Source organism: Aspergillus karnatakaensis (genome assembly GCF_047715665.1).
Source record: "Aspergillus karnatakaensis strain CBS 102800 unplaced genomic scaffold BJY04scaffold_79, whole genome shotgun sequence".
Taxonomy (NCBI): domain Eukaryota; kingdom Fungi; phylum Ascomycota; class Eurotiomycetes; order Eurotiales; family Aspergillaceae; genus Aspergillus; species Aspergillus karnatakaensis.
This window is the reverse complement of record NW_027395791.1, coordinates 34,763-52,716: the sequence shown is the minus strand read 5'-3', so window position 1 is coordinate 52,716 and position 17,954 is coordinate 34,763. Positions and strand designations below refer to the sequence as shown.

Genomic DNA, 17,954 nt, shown 5'->3' with positions numbered 1-17,954 from the left:
TGTTCTTCTACGCTCCTTCTATGATCCCTTCTACATATAGGCGTGCTGGACAGGGTTATCTTTGTCGTTTCATGATATAACTTAATACCGGCATGCACCGCCAGGAATGCATGCAGACGCACTTATTCCGTTGGGGAAAGGACCGTTTGACCTAGATTGGCATTGCATGTTATTTATTGATAAGATGTTTATTGTGCTTACGTGGTAGATAGTAAGATCCTGTCAGTTCGTCTAATCACTAAATGTGATTGGTTATCTAGGAGAAATCGGTCCAGTATGCGCTTTTCCGGTACTACGCACAGAAAATGCTTCATGCCCTGGCTTTCCGATGAGTGCTTGTCGAGAGGTTTAGGTGGTTCCATCAGGCTTACCAGAATGTCATGCCAAAGGCACGCTCTACCAGCATGTCAAGATCATCAACTAGTGTTTAGAATTAGATATATGTCTCCGTCTTCTAGACAGTATCTATATATAGAAGTAGAGTAACCGCGATATAACCTAGAGAAGAGATGAAAGAAAACGCCAACCAGGGCTCCGGAACTAACAAAACCAACCCGAAACAAGCACCGCAAAGAAAAGCCACTCAAACAAAGAAACCAAGATTGAATATCCATCCCGCAATAATCCCAAGATCGGGTTGCACGCCGGAAAGTCTTCCGGAACGTGCTCCGTGGGTATACGATTGTTCCCCCACGAAGTTCGATTTGGGTCGGATTCAGCGGACGATCATCACGCCAACCCCGCACAGCACGCCGGATGGCGTACCGATTATCTCATCGCATCTTGTGATTGTAACCGTGATTCTTGTCTTCGAGATATGTGTACAGAAACTGATCTGATCTATAATGAAACGCCTTCTAGATCTCTTGTGACGATGGCAACTTGCGCCCGTTTTGCTGCCTCGGCGACGAGGCTAAAGTCTCGCAGGAATGGTGCGGTCGCTGTTGGACCGCCGGTGTTTATTTGGTGTTGGTATATCGTAGTGTTTGATGATTGCGTTGTGTCATTTAGCGCTTGCTGGCCAGTCTTGGTTTGGGGTTGCGTTTGAGTCTGGTTTGCGGCGGGAGTAGAGAGAGTGGTCGAGGCTTGGGGGTTGGTATGAGAGAGGGTGAGGGTTGCGGCGGCGTTGCTCATTTTGGCGGTTGATTGAATATTGTGAGGGAATAGATGGTCAGAGGAAGGAAGAGAAGATCGATTTGGTCTGGTGAGAGAGGCCTGGTAAGGCAGGAAAAGATGACCTCAGTGGGGAGTGCAGAGGAGCGAGGATGGCCAAGGTGCGGAGAAGAGGAGAAGAGGAGAAGCGAGGAAAGGAGATGGAAGATCGGATGATGTGCGAAAGAAGACCGTATGACGAGGAGAGGGAGAAAAGAGGAGAAAGTGAGTCGGGAGAAGATGGAGATGGAGATGGAGAAAAGACTGAGACTGAGACTGAGATAATGAGCACGATAGCGAACCACGTGGGGCCCAGTCGGGGATACCGCGGTATGACGTTCGGCACTCGCCAATTTCTTCCGAGCCTTCAATCGGTTTTATATTATTATTATTCCTCTGTAATGATGAGAAGAGTTGCTGGGCTCTTTGGAATCCAGGTCTTTAAAAGTCTCGTTGAACCGAGGAATGGGTGAAGCAGCTGAGGGTGTTCGTTCGCTGCCAGACTAGGGGTCCTGGAGATTTCCAACCGCTGCAGCGATCGGCCTCGCTGATTTTCCTCCAATCCGATGCTCCAAAGTTCATAAGATGCGTTGGGTTTGAGATTCTCATGCATTCCTGCTGCATCTGGTTCCAGTTCTTACAGTCAAGTCCTCACTCGATCTGCTGCAACAGAGAGCCGGATAAATTCCGAAGATTCGGAGGCCATTGGACCGAAGAATGGCGCTATCGCAAGACGACTTGGGTCTTGGCTAACCGCAGGGTCCCTTCCCTTGTCTGTAGTCTGAGTTCATGACTCGCTTCCCGAAGTTTTCCCTCTCAGCCATTATTACAACACTCGAGGTTTCTCACAGCCGAAGCTGGCCATGGCCTAGACTCATGAGCAGACGATTATCCCAGCCAGCGACCTGTTGCTGCGACATAAAGCATCAAGGCGCGATTTCCGCGCTGCCTTCGGCACGGAGAAATCTCGGCCACATCCCGACTCGGATCTGGGGAAGCGCACGTGAGATCATGTGATATGCGGGACACTCGACCGAACGGACGCTAAGCCGGATTAAAACCGATTGCAGCTCCACTCTCACGAAGAATTTACTTTTCTTGTCGATGAGCACATAAAGTCTCTACTTCTATTTACAGACATTGAATCCATCATGGCGGACGATTTTGACACAGGGGACATGTTCCAGGACCCGGAGGGCTTCTACCCGCCGGAGAAGGAACCAACCTATGCCGAACACACAATGCTCTCCGGCCAGGTCGTGCGCGTGCGTCTCGTCGGGAGCCACCCTCTATATGTACTGCTCCCTTCATATTCTTGATGCTCTCCCACTGACATCTCTATGGAGGGTAACATGCTCTGGAATGCAGGTCACATAAGCTCAGACTACATCGAGACGCACGCCCCCACACTCATCGCCGGAAAGGACGTCCTCGAGATTGGTGCCGCAGCTGGTGTACCCAGCATTGTCAGTGCGATCAAAGGCGCGCGAACGACCGTCATGACCGACTATCCGGACCCAGATCTCGTCGATAACATGCGTCAGAATGCTGAAGCTGCTCTGGCGCAGATACCTACTGACCCGCCGTCGAAGCTACACGTTACAGGTTATAAATGGGGCGCTGATGTGGCACCATTGCTGGCTTATATACCTGAGGAGGGAAAGAAATTCGACGTGTTGATCATGGCGGATGTCGTGTATAGCCATCGGGAGCATGGGAACCTGGTCAAAACGATGCAAGAGACTATGAAGAGGGAGAAGGATGCCGTTGCGCTGGTGATCTTCACGCCGTATGAGCCCTGGCTGCTCCCGCAGACAGAGAGGTTCTTCCCCCTTGCTGAGCAGGGCGGGTTCGTGGTGACAAAGGTGTTTGAGAAGTTGGTGGACAAGGTTCTTTTCGAGGACGATCCTGGGGTGTGTATCACTCCTGCAGATTGTGAAACACAGCTAACAGTGCACAGGACGAGAAACTTCGAAGAACAGTATTTGGATACGAGCTTCGGTGGGCCGACGAACAGCTACGATAGACATGATACCATGATTGCATAGCAGGAGCAATGATAGATAGATTTATACCATATATCAAGACGAGGTTAAAGAAATCAGCCCTGATCTACCTACTTTCTGCCCTCAGCACAATATAGAGCCACTACCCCGCCATCCAAAAAACGGCAATATATCAAAGGCGGTCAACCCCCGCCCCGCGCAGAAAACTGAACCGCCAAAAAATATCTCCAAATCCTCCATCCCCAACCCCACCCCACCATGCCGGTACGCCCAACTTTTCTTCCCTTGTAGAGCTGAACAAGCTGTCTGACCATCTACCCAGCTCATCATCCTAACCGGCTACCCCTGCTCGGGCCTCACCCACCGCGCAACGCAACTAGCCACCCTTCTCGAAGAAGCGCAAACGCAACTACTCTCCTCTCCGAATCCCCCAAAATCAAAATACAAAATCAACGTCGTCTCCACACACGACAATGTCAACTATCCACGAACGGTCTATGACACCGCGAGGACAGAGAAGGAGGCGCGCGGATTGGCGTATACGCGCGCGAAGCGCATGCTCGGACGAGACAGCTTTGTGATTCTGGATGGTATGAACTATATCAAGGGGTATCGGTACCAGTTATGGTGCGAGGCAAAGGCTTTGGGGACTAGCTGTTGCGTCGTATGTCAATACCATCCTATTACTGGATCTCAATCTGGAGATTGCAAATGCAGGGCTGACCTGGCTCTCTCTTTGTGCAGGTTCACGTTGGAACACCGATCGACCAATGCATCGCGAACAACGAAGCGCGTATACGGAGGAAGAATGAATCACAGCCGTCTGAATCCAACAATGAGCCCGCGAAACAGACCGAGGCCGAGAACGAATCCTTAACCTCACCCTCCGAACCCTCCACGGACGAACACCCCAAAACAACCGGTCACGACTCTACAGAAAGCGACCCCTATCCCCCTGACCTCCTCAACAACCTCATATTCCGCTATGAAGAACCCTCGATGCACAGCCGCTGGGACAAGCCTCTCTTTACAGTCCCCTGGTCCGACGCCGAACCCCCAATCGCCGAAATCTGGACCGCACTCACAGGCCTCCCACATCCATCCACGCTCAACGAAAATGGGTCGCAAGAAGAAATTGATCAAATATCCCCCCTCGCAGAAGCACTCACATCCATCACCCTCTCGTCCGCCGCAAGCACAACGACCGCCCGAACAAGCAACCGACCAGGAAGTCTTCAACGACCATCAGGCCGCCTAGTCATAAAACCGCACCAAGCAACACTCCTCCCCGCATCAACAACAACCGCCTCATCCGCACTCTACAGTATGGAGAAACATACGTCTGCCATCGTATCCGCAATCCGGTCCTTCACACTCGCCAACCCATCCGCAAAGGCCGCCCTTACTTCCCCCACACATACATCGACGCAAAACGGCGAAAAGGGCCTTACAATCCCCGTTCCACATACTGAAACACCGATTTTCATCCCGTCTCATATTGTGCTAGCGAGTGTAACAGATGATCTCTCTTCGGCTGGTGGTATACTCGCTTTACCGCGGTTGCAAAGATTGCGAAGGCAATGGATCACGATGAACCGAGCATATATCGGCGGTCCGCACGCGAGTAGCAAGGGTGGGGGATTGAAAGAGGATGAAGTGGGTGGTGCGTTTGTGAGATTTTTGAATGCGGATTTTGGGGATGATGATGAGACAGAAAGGCAGTTTTAAATAAGTAGATGCAGTTCTGAGTATATAACGGAGCAGAAGCATAGATAGCATTTCATGATACAATACACAGGGAGAATGAGCGTGTTGTTTGGTTGTTTTTTTTTTTTTGATTGCATTTTTTGAATTGATGTAGATATAGATATTGCCCGAGATTGTATGTTAGTTCAAGTAGGTAAGCCAAAAGATACAAGAAATCTCATCACAGCAGCAGATCGACTGCCTGCTCGATGACACAGAAAGAAATATTCACACAAGAAACAAACCAAGAATCAAAAACAAATAGCAAGTCTAATAGATAAGTAACCCGAAAAGCCTCCCAAATTCCGTCCTGTTTCCCGCTGTAGCTGTCGCTCTGTCTGTCTGTATACAGAAAACCAAAACACCCGCCTTTTTTTTTCGTTTGTTGTCTCTGTGAGAAACCAAGTCTTGCAAAAGAGTCAACAAAAGTACACCAAAATACAAAAGTGATACAAATCAATCGCACGCAAGAAACGGCGCGAGGATAAGAAAGCATTTTCAGGAAGAAAATGACAAAAGAAAGAGGATCGGCGCGGTGCGCTGCTCCTAATGGGTCTTCCACCTATAGTAAGGTTGGAAGGGGATCGCCTTGTAGGCTAGTGTTCACGACACTGATGAGATCCCAGAGCGGTGCTCCACCCGACCGGATGATACCCTAAAGTAGACACGGATGCATTCCTGGCAGTCTAAAGAAATTCGTGGCCATTGAGCTGCTGCAGCGTTCATGATGGAGATCGGGCTCCATAGCTGGTCTAGCAAGCTTCGAGCTGGAATAAGCGGTCCCGGGCGGTCCTGAGAAAAGAAAATGGTTCGCACTAAGCGGCATCATGCTTGATTCATGCTCCGTGTCCATTCGCAATTTGAGCAACAGCCTGGCTGGCCTGGGCCTGCCGGTAGGTGATGCCCAGAGTGATGAGCTCTTGAAGGCTGGCGTTCACCTTATCGTGCATGGTGGAGTCCTGGGGGGTGATGTTGCTGAGTTGCTCCAGAAGACGAGAGTGGCAGTTGAAGTAGTTCCGCTCCGCGGCTTGGAGGTTCTGGCCGTGGTGAGTGGGGGTTTGCTGAAGAGCTTTCAGAGGGTTTGTCTGAGACTGGGTGGAGCGGGTGCGCTTCATGGGTTGAGCTCCGCTAACACCGGTCACTCTGCGCTTGCGTCCGGCAGATTCCTTCTTCTTGGACTGGTTCATGACGGGAGAAGCATCCGGGGAGCTGGGGCGCTCGGAAGAGGCGTAATCATGAACACGCCTCATGTGGTCAAAAAGGTTCCAGCGGCGGGGGAAGCCATATCCTGGGATGGAACGGTCGCATCCTTCAAAAAGGCACAGGTGAGGGTTGTCTCCGTGGCCATGGAGGCCGTGGGCTTCGCGCTCATGGCGGAAGAGGCATGCATTAGAAGAAAATTGGAGTTGAGCATCCATGCAGCTGGGGACCCGGCACCTATATGGCTTCAGGTGGGAATCCAAGTATTTGCTGTTCTGGTTAGTCTCCGATCGCGAGCATCCAGGATGGGTAGAACTCACTGGTATGCACATTTTTGGGTGGTGGGGGGGTGGTTGCATGGCTTGTCTCCATTGGTAAAGGGGCAGTAGTATTTTCCATCACTGTGGGTGGACAGAGAGTAGAAAGGGTGGTCGCGCGGGTTTCGCGACTCACTTCCATCCTTGGATCTGGGTCGGGCTGGCTCCTTGACGGGAAGGGGTGGAAAGAATTCAGAGTCCTGCTTCACCTGTGGCTGAGTAGGAGAGAGCTGCAGTGCTGGCCTACGAGCATTCTTAGACTGGCGGATGGTCCTGTTCTGATGTTAAAAACTATGCATAATTGACCAAGCTTCGGAGACACTAACCTGTTGGGGTCCTGTTCGTTCAGAGGGGGAGTCAGAGGGAAGATCGGGTCTCCTAGATTGATGCCTTGGGGTCCAATGGGGGTGGTGGTGATGTCCTTGAGCATGGCATCCTCGTGGGACATGAATGCAGGGTATCCAGAGTGGGAGCAGGAGGAAGTTACAGAGAGATCATTGCTCGCTTCCGTCAATGGGGGAGACACTGGCATGGGGTGGTAAAAATTGCCGTTGTAATGATCCATGGGCTGGTTATACTGGGAGTCCGAGGCAATGTTCCAGTCGGCGAGTTGGCTGTCTCCGGCAGGAGAGCCGTGCTCAGGGGTACACGATGCGTGTGTTCCGTTAACATCATTATCAAAGGCAGAGAAATCAAAGAGGGAAGTGTAGTTGTTGCTGAAATCCTGCGCTTTTCCGTAGTCCATGTCCGGCTGTCCAACGTCAGGGAGACCATGGTATTCGGAGCCGGCCGAGTACATGATGTCGCTGGCGCCCACTGCGGAATGAAGCAGGGCATGTTGAGATAATGAGAAGGAAAGCATCTGGACTGCAGGAGAGTCAGGCTTGGTTGAAGCCAGGGTGTTGCTGTCAACAGAGTCCACATCATTCAGAGCCCATGGCTTGAGGTCGGGAACATCACTGTGGGTCGAATTTGAACACAAGGAGAAGCTGTCCTGGCTCAAGAGTTCATCATCCTGGGTTGATCTTGAGGCCATGCGTCCTGTAATAGGCCTTGATTGGGAGTGGTGGTCCATGTGAAGCATTGTGCGGGGAAGAGACATGGTCTCGGAGTCGGATTTGAGGATGGGGGTCATAATATCCAGCAGTGCTGGGGAGATTTGGTCACTAAAAGACTGAGTCAGTACATCTACAGGCAAATTATGAAAGCGACATCAAGACAAAAGCAAAATCATGCGTCCGATATCCACGGTCCAGGCTGTCTGCGATGGCGAATTTCTCCAGGAATGTCGGCGAGAAACAATAGAACGACCCAACAAGGACGGCCAAAAGGTTACCAAGTTGTCTGTCGAGCGAGTATCACTGGTCCATGCGATCGGTGTCATTGGCGTCCAATCTTGGCTGTCGAGTAAACGAAAACGGTCTACCTGCTGTGCTAAAGGGTCCTGCGAAGGTGTCGACGGCTACTCCAAGGCGTTGTTGATGTCCAAGGCTGGGTCTGTTTCCATTCAGCTGGGTTCCAAGGGGAAGTGTCATCGTGTCTGGGTCAACGGAAGTGCAACAACATTAGATGCACACTGAATTTGGTTCTGTCGGTAACAAGGGCAGGTCAAGTGCCACAGAGGCTGGCTCAGGAGAAGATTGAAATCCGCGGAAAAGCCTGTGGTCACATTTGTATTCATCCTAGGGTTTCACTCCGGTCGGAGTCATCCAGGTATTTAGGCCAAGGTCATAGATACATGTCTCATGTCATCATTCATTCATCCCAGGGTTGGTCCAAGCACCACTCCAGGCTTGGAGTGGTGCGTTATCCGAGCGAAAAGATCCAGATGGGTTTGGTTGGTGTTAGCGAGTGTGCAACATTAAACAGCACTCGAGGTCCAGTCTCACAGCGGCTGCTGCAGACATTGTTCAAGGCCTTAAGACATCATTATTGTTCTGGGTAAACCGCGACGCGGCACCATGATTCCAGCACGAGGCAAGGAGAAGCAAGTTCAAAGATCCTGAGTGTTGATGGTCGATTGTCCAGAGGTTGAGGTCGAGTTCCAAGGCAAGAGCATGATGGTATCGCAAAAAGAAGCAAGTAACGGGAGAAAGAAATAAGCGAGGGGTCTACCTGTTGTGTGTCGAAACTCAGACGAAAGCCTGGAATAGATAAGAACGAAAAGAAACAAAGCACGAGTCCTATCCAGGGTCTGGATTAAGTTCCAATGGGTTATCCGAGGTGACTGAAGCCAGGTCTTTCAATTCTTTCCAGAATCCACGGGTGTGATTGTTGAGAGAGAGAGAGAAAACAAGACAGCGATCCAGGTGATTTGACTGTGACAAATCTGGAGAGTGATAGAGTGGTAGTGGTAGAGTGGTAGGAGTGATAGGGGGTTGGAGTGGCAGAGGGGTATCAAGTAGAGTCCTTCGGAGTCGAGAAGAGAGTTCTTGGTTGGAGAGAGAGACAGTTGAAGTAGTCGAGAGAAAGATCCTTGGAAGTTGTGATAGTTGAGATAAATAGGATAGGTCAAGAGAGCAGGAGCGACAAAAGGGGGGGGTCAGGCCTTATATGACCGACTCAAGTCAGAGGGGAGGGACCGGTTGCCTCACTTTGTGAGATTGTGGAATCCTGCGGGCTTTCAGCGACAGAACGAGTGGTTGAGAGGGAACGGCACGTCCCGATTCTGATTCCTTGGATGAGTAGCGGTGAAGCGCTTTCCTTTCTTCATTGGTGATGCTCTCCGACAGCATGATGCAAATCTGCAGCCTGTTCACTTTCACACACTAGCGGACACTACGGAGGACTTCCCTGATCCAATAATTCCTCCTGTTCTGCCGCCCCGCTTGTGCCGTCTCTCATCAACTGGCTGGCGCCCTACCCACGTCAACTCGGGGATTCCAGTCCGTCGACGCAGCTGCAGGCAGACTTCCATGAGGGGGGTGTCACTGTGCCAGACGGAGTGACAGACTGCCTGCACGCACACCCCGCGCTGAAAAGTCACCCCCATCTGCTGGACTGCATGATGACCCTGGATACGAAAAAGTACGTCGCAGCTTCGAAGAAAAGCTGATGGATGCATCATCATCCATTACGCCTACGCTGAGTGGTGAGACCGCGGACCCAGAGAAGCACGGACTCGTTGGGCAGCAATGCAGCTGATGGGAAATTTCGGGAGTTTCGAATCCAGGAACCAAGGGAATATGCTTCATTTTCTACCATTGAGACTATCTGAAATTTCTGCTTGTGCGTTCATTCGTTAGCTCATAGATCAGTGATCAACAGGAGACGATAAACAAGCATGCAAGACGGTCATATCAGAAAGAAATGGTGATGGTACGGTTGTCGTTCAGCAATCCGAAGATTTCAGGTGAACTATGCTTTATGGGTAGGTTGCTCATCATACAGATGGGTCCAGCCATGGAAAGGAGAACAAATAATCGATTTTGGCTTACCTTGCAATATTAAGATTGTTCGTGCGCGAAGAGAAAAAGGAGGTCGAGGCAGTCGGCTTTCATCCATCCGACTTCCAGCCTCGTTGGACAACAGGTCGAGCGGCAAGACAAGACCAATGACTGGCAGAAGAGCTTCAGCCTTGACTTGAATGCGTTGGCATCAGCCTCAGGTGAGATGAGATGAGACGTCACCGTTGAGATACGAAATGGAAGAGAACGAAGTGGTTGGCGACAAAAAGCAAGATTTTGTGGACAAAAAGGCGGAAGCGAGTCACGTGATTCAGACCACCTGATGCTGGCTATCTCTAGTGGAGCCACAACGTCTTCTACAAGTAGATATCCGACAGCATCTAGAACCGATCATAAGGGTATCGGTGGCGTGAATGGAACAGTCCAGCCTCGCCGGATGCAAAGCTGTCAAGGGTGTGGCCACTGAGGTCGAGGTTCTTGCCTTCTCGGTCCAGCTCTCTCAATAATGCCTCTTTTTCACCTTGCCAATCGCTGAAGACGACAGATTGACCATATATCCTCAGCGGGCGCCCGTTCTCTTCTCTATTGGCCATCCATGCAAAGTCTGAGCGGCTCCGGATCTGCGGTATGGATGTCCCGGAGACAGCCTTGTTGCTCTCTGAGTGCTGTGTGCCAGGATGCGGACTTGGGAGCCAAGTCGTCATTGCAGGTCCAGTTATGTGATCAAGCTGGCTCAGGAAGTTGAGCCTAGATTCCGGCTGAGAGGCAAACTCTGGTGAGGATCCTTGATAGGTCTCGCCATGGAGACCAGGTATTTGCTGATTCGCATACACGGACTGCGAGCTGGGCATCGGTACAGGAGATGATATCATGAACCTTCCCTGTCTATCAGCAAGTGCTTGATCGTCAATGGTGAATCGCTTTCGGACGGGAGATTCAGGCTGGGGGATGATTGAGCTGCTCTCGGTCGAGTGCATCGGGTCTAATACCGGCTCGGAGACCCAATCCATTGAGTCTGAAGGTTCTGCAGGCAGCATGGGCAGCCCTTCGTCTACCAGGACGGGCTGAAATCCTTCCGGCGCACTTGATAGCTCGCGAAGGTAGGAACTTTCTGAAAGCACAGAGAGCCTACTTTCGCTTCTCGCAACGCTGTTCTGCAGAGAGTCCAGCGTCTCAAGCTCTTGGTTTGAGCCAATGGAGCTCTCATTTAGAAGCATTGATTGTGAAGACGTGCTGACCGGAATGTCCTGTTGGTGTGGGATGATATTCTGTTGGCCAACACGACGACCATTGATTTTGATTTCGATATCCCCTGGGATATTCCCTTCGGGACGAACGAATTCGCGGCCTCTCGGACGTCCCATTGTAGAAGCACCAATTCTTTCATGGTCATTCCCAGTGAGTCGTCGTCTTTTACCAAACCGGGCGAGATCTTCCTGCGGTGTAAAATCCACTTGCACTGGGCGCGCTGCCTCCACGGCTCCCCAATCGTTCTGCTCGAGTAGCTGGCGCTTCATTCTTTCTAGCCGATCGTACGGATTGGGTGGTGCGTCGGTGGTGGAGGGAGGATGAGGGTGGGCGAGTTGATCCTGGAACAAGTCAAACTGCATTCTCCCTAGCAACATTCTCTCTTACAACATTCTCTCTTACTTCTATGTCTGTATTGTGACCTTCGTCCCCGCCTTTCCCCCGGGTCTGCCGTTTTTCGAGGCTGTGGAAAAGAGTGATCTGGTGAGGACCTTTTGGAGCTGCGCTTGGCTTGCCAAAGGTCTGTTTTCGGGATTTTCCGTTGATCTCGGCGTGACGACGTAGGCGACCTCCTGTCCAGTTCATGATGCATGTGATGTTTTGAAACCTTGGACGAAGATGTAACATCGCTGTTGTGAAGGAGACGACCCGGACGGGACTGGCCTCAGTGTGCTCTATTAGGAAACCACCTTATCATGTGATGGTTTCTTGAGGTTTCGAACACTTCAGCATCATTCTTCTGCCTAGGTAAACCTGGCAATATGAATCACTTTGGTCAAGAATTGACTATTCTGTATGCTATTGTTCTAGTATTGTCTACTCCAATAGGTGTTGCATAGTATATATATTATTATTCGGTGCTCATGTTTCTACACGCACCCTTTGGGGACTAAAGGTAGTATAATTGTATGAGAATACAGACCATTGACTCCTGAGCCATATCAGCATGATCTGAGAAAGGTTTATGAGGATTCGTGCCCTAGTACCGAGACAGCAACTGACAATGACTATATAGTATGGATGAGATCACATGCAAAAAACGTGACCTGGCGCCATCTCCGCATCTCTCCAACTCTCCCTTCACCTTCATCATCCTCCTCCCCCACACCTTTCATCTCCGTCTCTATCCTATAGTCATCTTCACACCACCATAATGCGATTACTGCGCTCTATTCCCCTTTTATCCCTCCCCCTCCTCGCTCCCGCCCACCCAACTTCCCATCAAGCAGCGGAGCTAACACCGCTTCCTCTCATAATCTGGCACGGCCTCGGCGACGACTTCACACGCTCCGGCCTAACCGACCTCGCAACCTACGCCTCTACCCTCATTCCCGGTACCTACGTGCATCTAATCCACATCGGCGACACATCCTCCTCCGACCGACAAGCGACGTTCCTCGGAAACCTCACTGAACAAGTCTCCACCGTCTGCGAACAAATCGCCGCCGACCCAATTCTCTCCACAGCGCCAGCCGTCAACGCACTCGGATTCTCGCAGGGCGGACAATTCTTACGAGGGTATATCGAGCGATGCAACAACCCGCCCGTGCGGAATCTCGTGACGTTCGGGAGTCAGCATAACGGGATAAGCGAGTTCCAGGAATGCCAGTGGACCGACTTTGCCTGTCGCGGGGCGGAGGCATTATTGCGATGGGGAAAGTGGTCGTCGCTCGTTCAGAGCCAGTTCGTGCCGGCGCAATACTTCCGTGATCCCGCGGAGCTCAAGCCGTATCTCCAGAACAGCAATTTCCTTGCGGATATCAACAACGAGCGCGTCTTAAAGAATCAGACATATAAAGAGAATCTCAGCAAACTGAACCGCTTCGCGATGTTCCTGTTTGAAGATGATACGATCGTGCATCCTGTGGAGAGCTCGTGGTTTGCGGAGATTGATCCGGAGAGTGGAGATGTGATTCCGCTGCGCGAGAGGCAGATCTACAAGGAGGATTGGCTTGGCTTGAAGGAAATTGATGAGAGAGGGGGACTGGAGTTTGGGACGTTGCAGGGGGATCATATGCAGTTGCATGAGGATGATTTGGAGAGAGTATTCAAGGAGTACTTTGGGCCGGTGAAGGTTGATGTCGAAAATGTGCCTACGCTTGTGAGCCAGGGATATTAGAATCCTGGGAAGTTGTGTTTTCACTATAGTAATTATACCTAGCGACATATACCGTACTATTTGTGTTGTTATCTAGCTTGGCTCCAATCATAACCACTATATTGGTCTTCACCGTCTATTGACGCCAACGTTATCTACAAACCTAAACATACGGGAAACGATCTTCAGATTCAAATCAGAATTCAGTAACAGGCTAGAGATACATGAACCTCTATAAATCTCCACAGAAGCCATAACAATCAAAAATAACAGGGATATGAGACGAAAGGAAATCTAAGGTGTGTAGACTGTAGAGCACAATGAATGAGTACCAGCGCTCCAAAGCTGGCAAAGATGAGAAAGGTAATGAGAAACAGGGCGCAAGGTATGTACAAGAACCTCGATGAAATGGGCAAAATGCGAATAAAGTAGTCGAGCTTTCAAGAGGCAAAATGAAGGGAAAATAGGTCAAAGGAACGTGATTAGGGCGGTGGCGACTAGTACGGCGGCCGTCCTATGCCACCCGTCACGCTACGTCGACCAGAATAGCCAGAGGCGACTCTTGTTTGGCGGTTGGTTTCTGCATCGGCGGGCGACAGGAAGCCGTCGAGCAGCTTCTGTACCTCGCGTCGCTGGGGGGTGTCCTCCACTTGATGATGGCTGTATGGTTGCCCTCCAATTTTACCATTGGACACGACGCGTGTCTCTCCGCCGTTTGCAAGCCCGACGTTAGACCGAGTCTTGTGCTTGTTGAGAGACTTGTTGTCACTCGAGGTAGTAGCGCTCGATTTCCCGTTGACGGATTGTTTGCGTGATGAGTGACTGGTCGATGGACGCTCAGATGGCAAAGACCGTTGGGAATCGTTGGGGAACCCGCCTGGAATGGAAAGATCTGTAGGAATCGGTGGGACTGGAGGAATTGAGTAGGATGAGGTCCGAAACATGCCTTGCTGCGAGGTGTGTCCGTTGCTCAAGGGCCTAGGTGTCTCTGAGCCATCTCCATCAAGTTGATCCAGCCCGTCTCTTACGGATTGCGGCCGGATAGACGCTCCGTCTCCGTCATACTCCGAGTGGGAGAACCCGCTGACCATGCTGTCGCTACTAGACGACATGCTATCATTCGAAGCATCTAGTCGACCGCGCAACGGGCTAAGCCGCCGGTCTCTGTCCGGGTCTTGCACAGAAAGGACGCGTCTCAGCTCGTTGACATGCACCGGAGAATCTCTGCTAGAACTGTGGTGCGGCGTGCCCGATTTATCTGGCATACTCATGCGGCGTGAGTTCTGATTCCCTGCACCTCCAACGTGGGCGGTAGAAGGTGAACCGGTCGAGATAGAGCTGCCCCCAGTGCCATTAATGAAGGCATGGCCGCGCGCAGGCACGGTTCCAATTTTCGACCCGTTCAGAGAGAGAGCCTCGGAGTGCTCTCGTTCAGCGGCCTCCAAGCAAAGAGCTTTGGACCACGGTGAGAGTAGTTGCTCTCTGATCGCAGAAGGGAGAAGGTCGCCTTGTTGTGGATTTGCAGAGAGTAAGCCTATCACTGGTTTCCCGAGGTTGCGGCCAGGGGACCCGGGTGGACTGTGTGCTGGCATGGTATGATTATAAGACTCCTCGATTCGGCGAACGAGCTCCTCGGGGCCGTTCTTGAAAGGGGTCATTTTATCGGTCTCTCTGGTGTTATGACTGACTGCATGCCGGTCATCGCGGATGATGCTGTCGAGACTTGTTAAAGAAAGGCTGATACTATCCAGCCAAATACCGCAGCTTTTCCTTTTCTCAATCTCTGTGAAGATTTCTTTTCCAATGTCGTAAGTGTCCAGGTCGAAAGTTTCAGACAACGCCCACAGATACCCATGCACCAGACTTCCAACGTTCACTTTGGCTGCGGGTGTGCTTAGGTTCTCCAAGCTGAACAGGTCCTCTTGAAGTCGTAACACCATTGGAAGCCCGAACCTGACAGCGTTGATGCCAAGATTCTGAACAAGGCTCGTTAAGAGTAGGTGAAGGATTCGGATTTCAGTCTCGTTGACTGACCGTTGGATAGCAATTTCGTAGATAGTCAAGTGTAATAGACGAACGAAATTCGACTGAGCCACGATCAATGCCTTTTCTCTCTGATGCACACCCGCTCGCTTTGCGGCCCTTTCAGACGTATCTGACACGTCACGCCTTGTCGGCTGAACGGCAGCCCTGAGTGACCGATCTTTGAGCCGGAGGTCGTTCTTGTTCGTTTCGAGTCGCAGCCAGTACAAGAGTGCATCGACATATGCATACCGAACGTCTCTATCGGAATCCTGCAGGAGCCAATGTGTTCCTTCCCAGACGTGAATTCCAACTGGGTTCCTGGACTCCACACCAGCTGGTGCCGAGGGCCGCTGTGAGTTGGCCACCAAGAGGATGTTTTTAATCGCCCTGAGAGCGCATATCTTTGCGCTGGCCATGGAAAACGAGGCTAGATTGATCTCCGGAGAGGACCCATCTGGATGCTCGGCCACTGCCGATGGTACGCCCTGGTCTTGCCCATACGCAGGTCTAATCCGAATCAATATAGCTCGAAGCATATCGACGACTTGATCTCCATAGTAAATATGTGTGGTGAGATCGCCAATGCACTTTTGAAGGAGCAAGAGAAGCTGCTGTTTCTTTGGTGATAACGGGCCGCTGTCGTTGTAGCGAGGCTTCTCCTTTTCGTCGGATTGCTCATCTGTCGATCTCTCCGACGCTGGAGATACCAGTGATGACATGTAACGCATCAAGCCGAGTAGAATGTCAATTACGCTGAGCCCTATCATGTTCACTGATGACTTCAATAGCCAATCGATAACATATATGATGGTAAAGGCCTTGTCGAGTGAGTCTTCTTTCGGAGGGATATCGAATAGTACTTCCATGGCAGCAGTCGAGATGATGAAGCGAACCTGCACTGGACACCATTTTGCAACCACTTCAATCAATGATGTCGCCCAATTGTCCCCGTCAGTATCCAGCGAAGGGTGGTTGTTGTGCGACTGGCCTTTCTGTAAGATGAACTCCAGCACGACCTTTGTAGTGACACGAATTTGACCGCGACTGCTGCCGTTAACGACGATTTGTTCCAAACATTGGAGGGCAAGTAGCCTCATATCCAACTCAGCCTTTCGGTCGACATCGGCAATATTCTGGGCCGCCAACGCCGGATCGCCTTCTGCTGTGTCAACCGTTTGAACGGTCACCACACTATACCTTCTCCGTACCCCAGGCTCCGGTGCGTTTCGCTCGGCTTCGTGCAATTTGTGCTCCAGGGACCCAATCAACGTATCATCCCCATTGTAGAGGTTTTCCAAAATGACCGGCAGTATTATCCTCAATGAGTCGCCGCCATCTGCCGCTAGGCCAGCTTCAGAGCTAACGACGCCCTTGATGGCACGTAGACCTGCGTTCTTCCACCGAATCACTTGCGGGGCACTCGGCGCAACCTTCGTCTGGGATTGGTGTTCTTCATGGGCGAAACTCGTATATATTTTGACGACCTCCCGGTAATGATTCGCAAAGTCCTGTTCCGCAGAGAGCGCAGCCATGTCTTGGTGCCGGCAGAACGTTTCAAAAGTGGCAATCGAATCTTCCACCATTGATATATCACCCGAACGGAGCACGGTTTCGATAACGGTCAGGACGGCTCGCGCGAATATTGGTAGATCGCGGGGGACTTTCTCGATAAGCGCGCTGAGAATTTGCAGGGTGACTTGGACATTTCTACGGAAGCTTCGGTGTTAGCAAGTTGGACTTCACGAACACCCGATGGTAGTCCAGGTAATTCTTGTTCCCAATTTCTGCGGACTCACCCAATCTTACGGCGCCAGACGTCTCGGGCGGCTCTCTTTTCCAGGAAGGCGCTGACTTTGGGTATTTTGCTGCGGCGCGTGCTCACATAGTAGAGAAGATAGGAAAGTTCGCTGGAGTTGGGCTTGACATCCTGAACTCCTTTCTGGTACTGAGGGTAGCATTTGAGGACCAAGACCTGATGCTTGGGCCGGCATGACTGGCGCACGGTTTCGATAGCCATGGTGACTTGAAGAGGTCCCCAAAAGTATTTCCGGGGTTGCAGGGCCAAGTGAAGACCGAATCAGCCGATTGATAGACCCAAGAATAGCTAAATGGGGCGGAATCGAGTCGGATCGGAGGGGTTATGGAGAGATTGTTCTCAAACCATGAGGAGCGCTGGTGTCACGTCACTGTTGAGATGGAGAGTGGAGATTGGTGAGCAAGGGAGCTGCGGTCAGAGGATCATCAAGGAAAGATAGAGTCCATTGGTAGAAGAAACCCCAGTGAGCACAGCAGTCTACATGCACACGGAATGGATGGGAACTGGGCAGTACCAAGAAAGGGGTGCTAAATTGTAGAAGTTGGTTGGGAGATGAGGGAGGCTCGAAGGGGAAGGGAAGCCTCCAACCTTAACCGGCTCTGGTCAGCGCCGCAAGGTGAAAGTCGGCAAAATCAGCCTGTCCGCGGAACAAACTTGGCGATCTCACTTTCCCCAGAAAGCAGACAGACAGTGATGAACAGTGTTAGGGAGAATCTAGGTTTTTGTTTCAAGAGGGGTTCAGCACTTATTTGAATTTGCGGCGAAACACTCTATTCAGGGACAACGGGACCATAGTGGTTCACCGCGCGTTCCTTCCACTTGGGACTAACTATACCCTTTTGTCCCGAAGTCTCTCTGTTCAAGACTCTCGTCTAATTGACAATCCAACCGGGCGCTTCGGAAGCAGTTTAGTTAAGCTAGTACACGGGCTAAATGAGT

The 17,954-nt window shown here is 51.2% G+C and overlaps 7 protein-coding genes across 7 annotated transcripts; 3 read left to right on the top strand and 4 right to left on the bottom strand.

Annotated features, from left to right (window-relative positions):
* Positions 1-2,251: 2,251 nt before the first annotated feature.
* Positions 2,252-3,367, top strand: efm7 (putative nicotinamide N-methyltransferase Nnt1). The gene is made up of 2 exons (XM_073713078.1): positions 2,252-3,065; positions 3,113-3,367. The coding sequence occupies exons 1-2, from the start codon at positions 2,493-2,495 to the stop codon at positions 3,176-3,178; spliced, it is 639 nt and encodes a 212-aa protein (XP_073565436.1). The 5' UTR covers positions 2,252-2,492; the 3' UTR covers positions 3,179-3,367.
* A 16-nt stretch (positions 3,368-3,383) lies between these two features.
* BJY04DRAFT_201441 (putative RNA polymerase II Elongator complex associated protein Kti12) lies at positions 3,384-5,068 on the top strand. The gene is made up of 2 exons (XM_073713077.1): positions 3,384-3,822; positions 3,903-5,068. Exons 1-2 carry the CDS (start codon positions 3,715-3,717, stop codon positions 4,884-4,886), a joined length of 1,092 nt encoding a protein of 363 aa, XP_073565435.1. The 5' UTR covers positions 3,384-3,714; the 3' UTR covers positions 4,887-5,068.
* Positions 4,974-5,570, bottom strand: BJY04DRAFT_154504 (uncharacterized protein). Its single transcript, XM_073708930.1, has one exon. It carries the CDS (start codon positions 5,398-5,400, stop codon positions 5,086-5,088), a length of 315 nt encoding a protein of 104 aa, XP_073565434.1. The 5' UTR covers positions 5,401-5,570; the 3' UTR covers positions 4,974-5,085.
* BJY04DRAFT_154525 (putative C2H2 finger domain protein) lies at positions 5,571-7,667 on the bottom strand. Its single transcript, XM_073708932.1, has 3 exons — positions 6,748-7,667; positions 6,425-6,694; positions 5,571-6,374 (listed from the first exon to the last, which is right to left on the bottom strand). Exons 1-3 carry the CDS (start codon positions 7,554-7,556, stop codon positions 5,741-5,743), a joined length of 1,713 nt encoding a protein of 570 aa, XP_073565433.1. The 5' UTR covers positions 7,557-7,667; the 3' UTR covers positions 5,571-5,740.
* Positions 7,668-10,208: 2,541 nt separating this feature from the next.
* BJY04DRAFT_223851 (uncharacterized protein) lies at positions 10,209-11,661 on the bottom strand (the record flags this gene model as incomplete). Its single annotated transcript, XM_073717808.1, has 2 exons — positions 10,209-11,417; positions 11,464-11,661. The coding sequence occupies 2 exons, from the start codon at positions 11,659-11,661 to the stop codon at positions 10,209-10,211; spliced, it is 1,407 nt and encodes a 468-aa protein (XP_073565432.1).
* A 153-nt stretch (positions 11,662-11,814) lies between these two features.
* BJY04DRAFT_154516 (palmitoyl-protein thioesterase family protein) lies at positions 11,815-13,433 on the top strand. Its single transcript, XM_073708931.1, has 2 exons — positions 11,815-12,036; positions 12,092-13,433. Exon 2 carries the CDS (start codon positions 12,230-12,232, stop codon positions 13,193-13,195), a length of 966 nt encoding a protein of 321 aa, XP_073565431.1. The 5' UTR covers positions 11,815-12,036; positions 12,092-12,229; the 3' UTR covers positions 13,196-13,433.
* BJY04DRAFT_232339 (uncharacterized protein) lies at positions 13,434-17,605 on the bottom strand. The gene is made up of 2 exons (XM_073719737.1): positions 16,996-17,605; positions 13,434-16,906 (listed from the first exon to the last, which is right to left on the bottom strand). Exons 1-2 carry the CDS (start codon positions 17,214-17,216, stop codon positions 13,672-13,674), a joined length of 3,456 nt encoding a protein of 1,151 aa, XP_073565430.1. The 5' UTR covers positions 17,217-17,605; the 3' UTR covers positions 13,434-13,671.
* Positions 17,606-17,954: the final 349 nt, after the last annotated feature.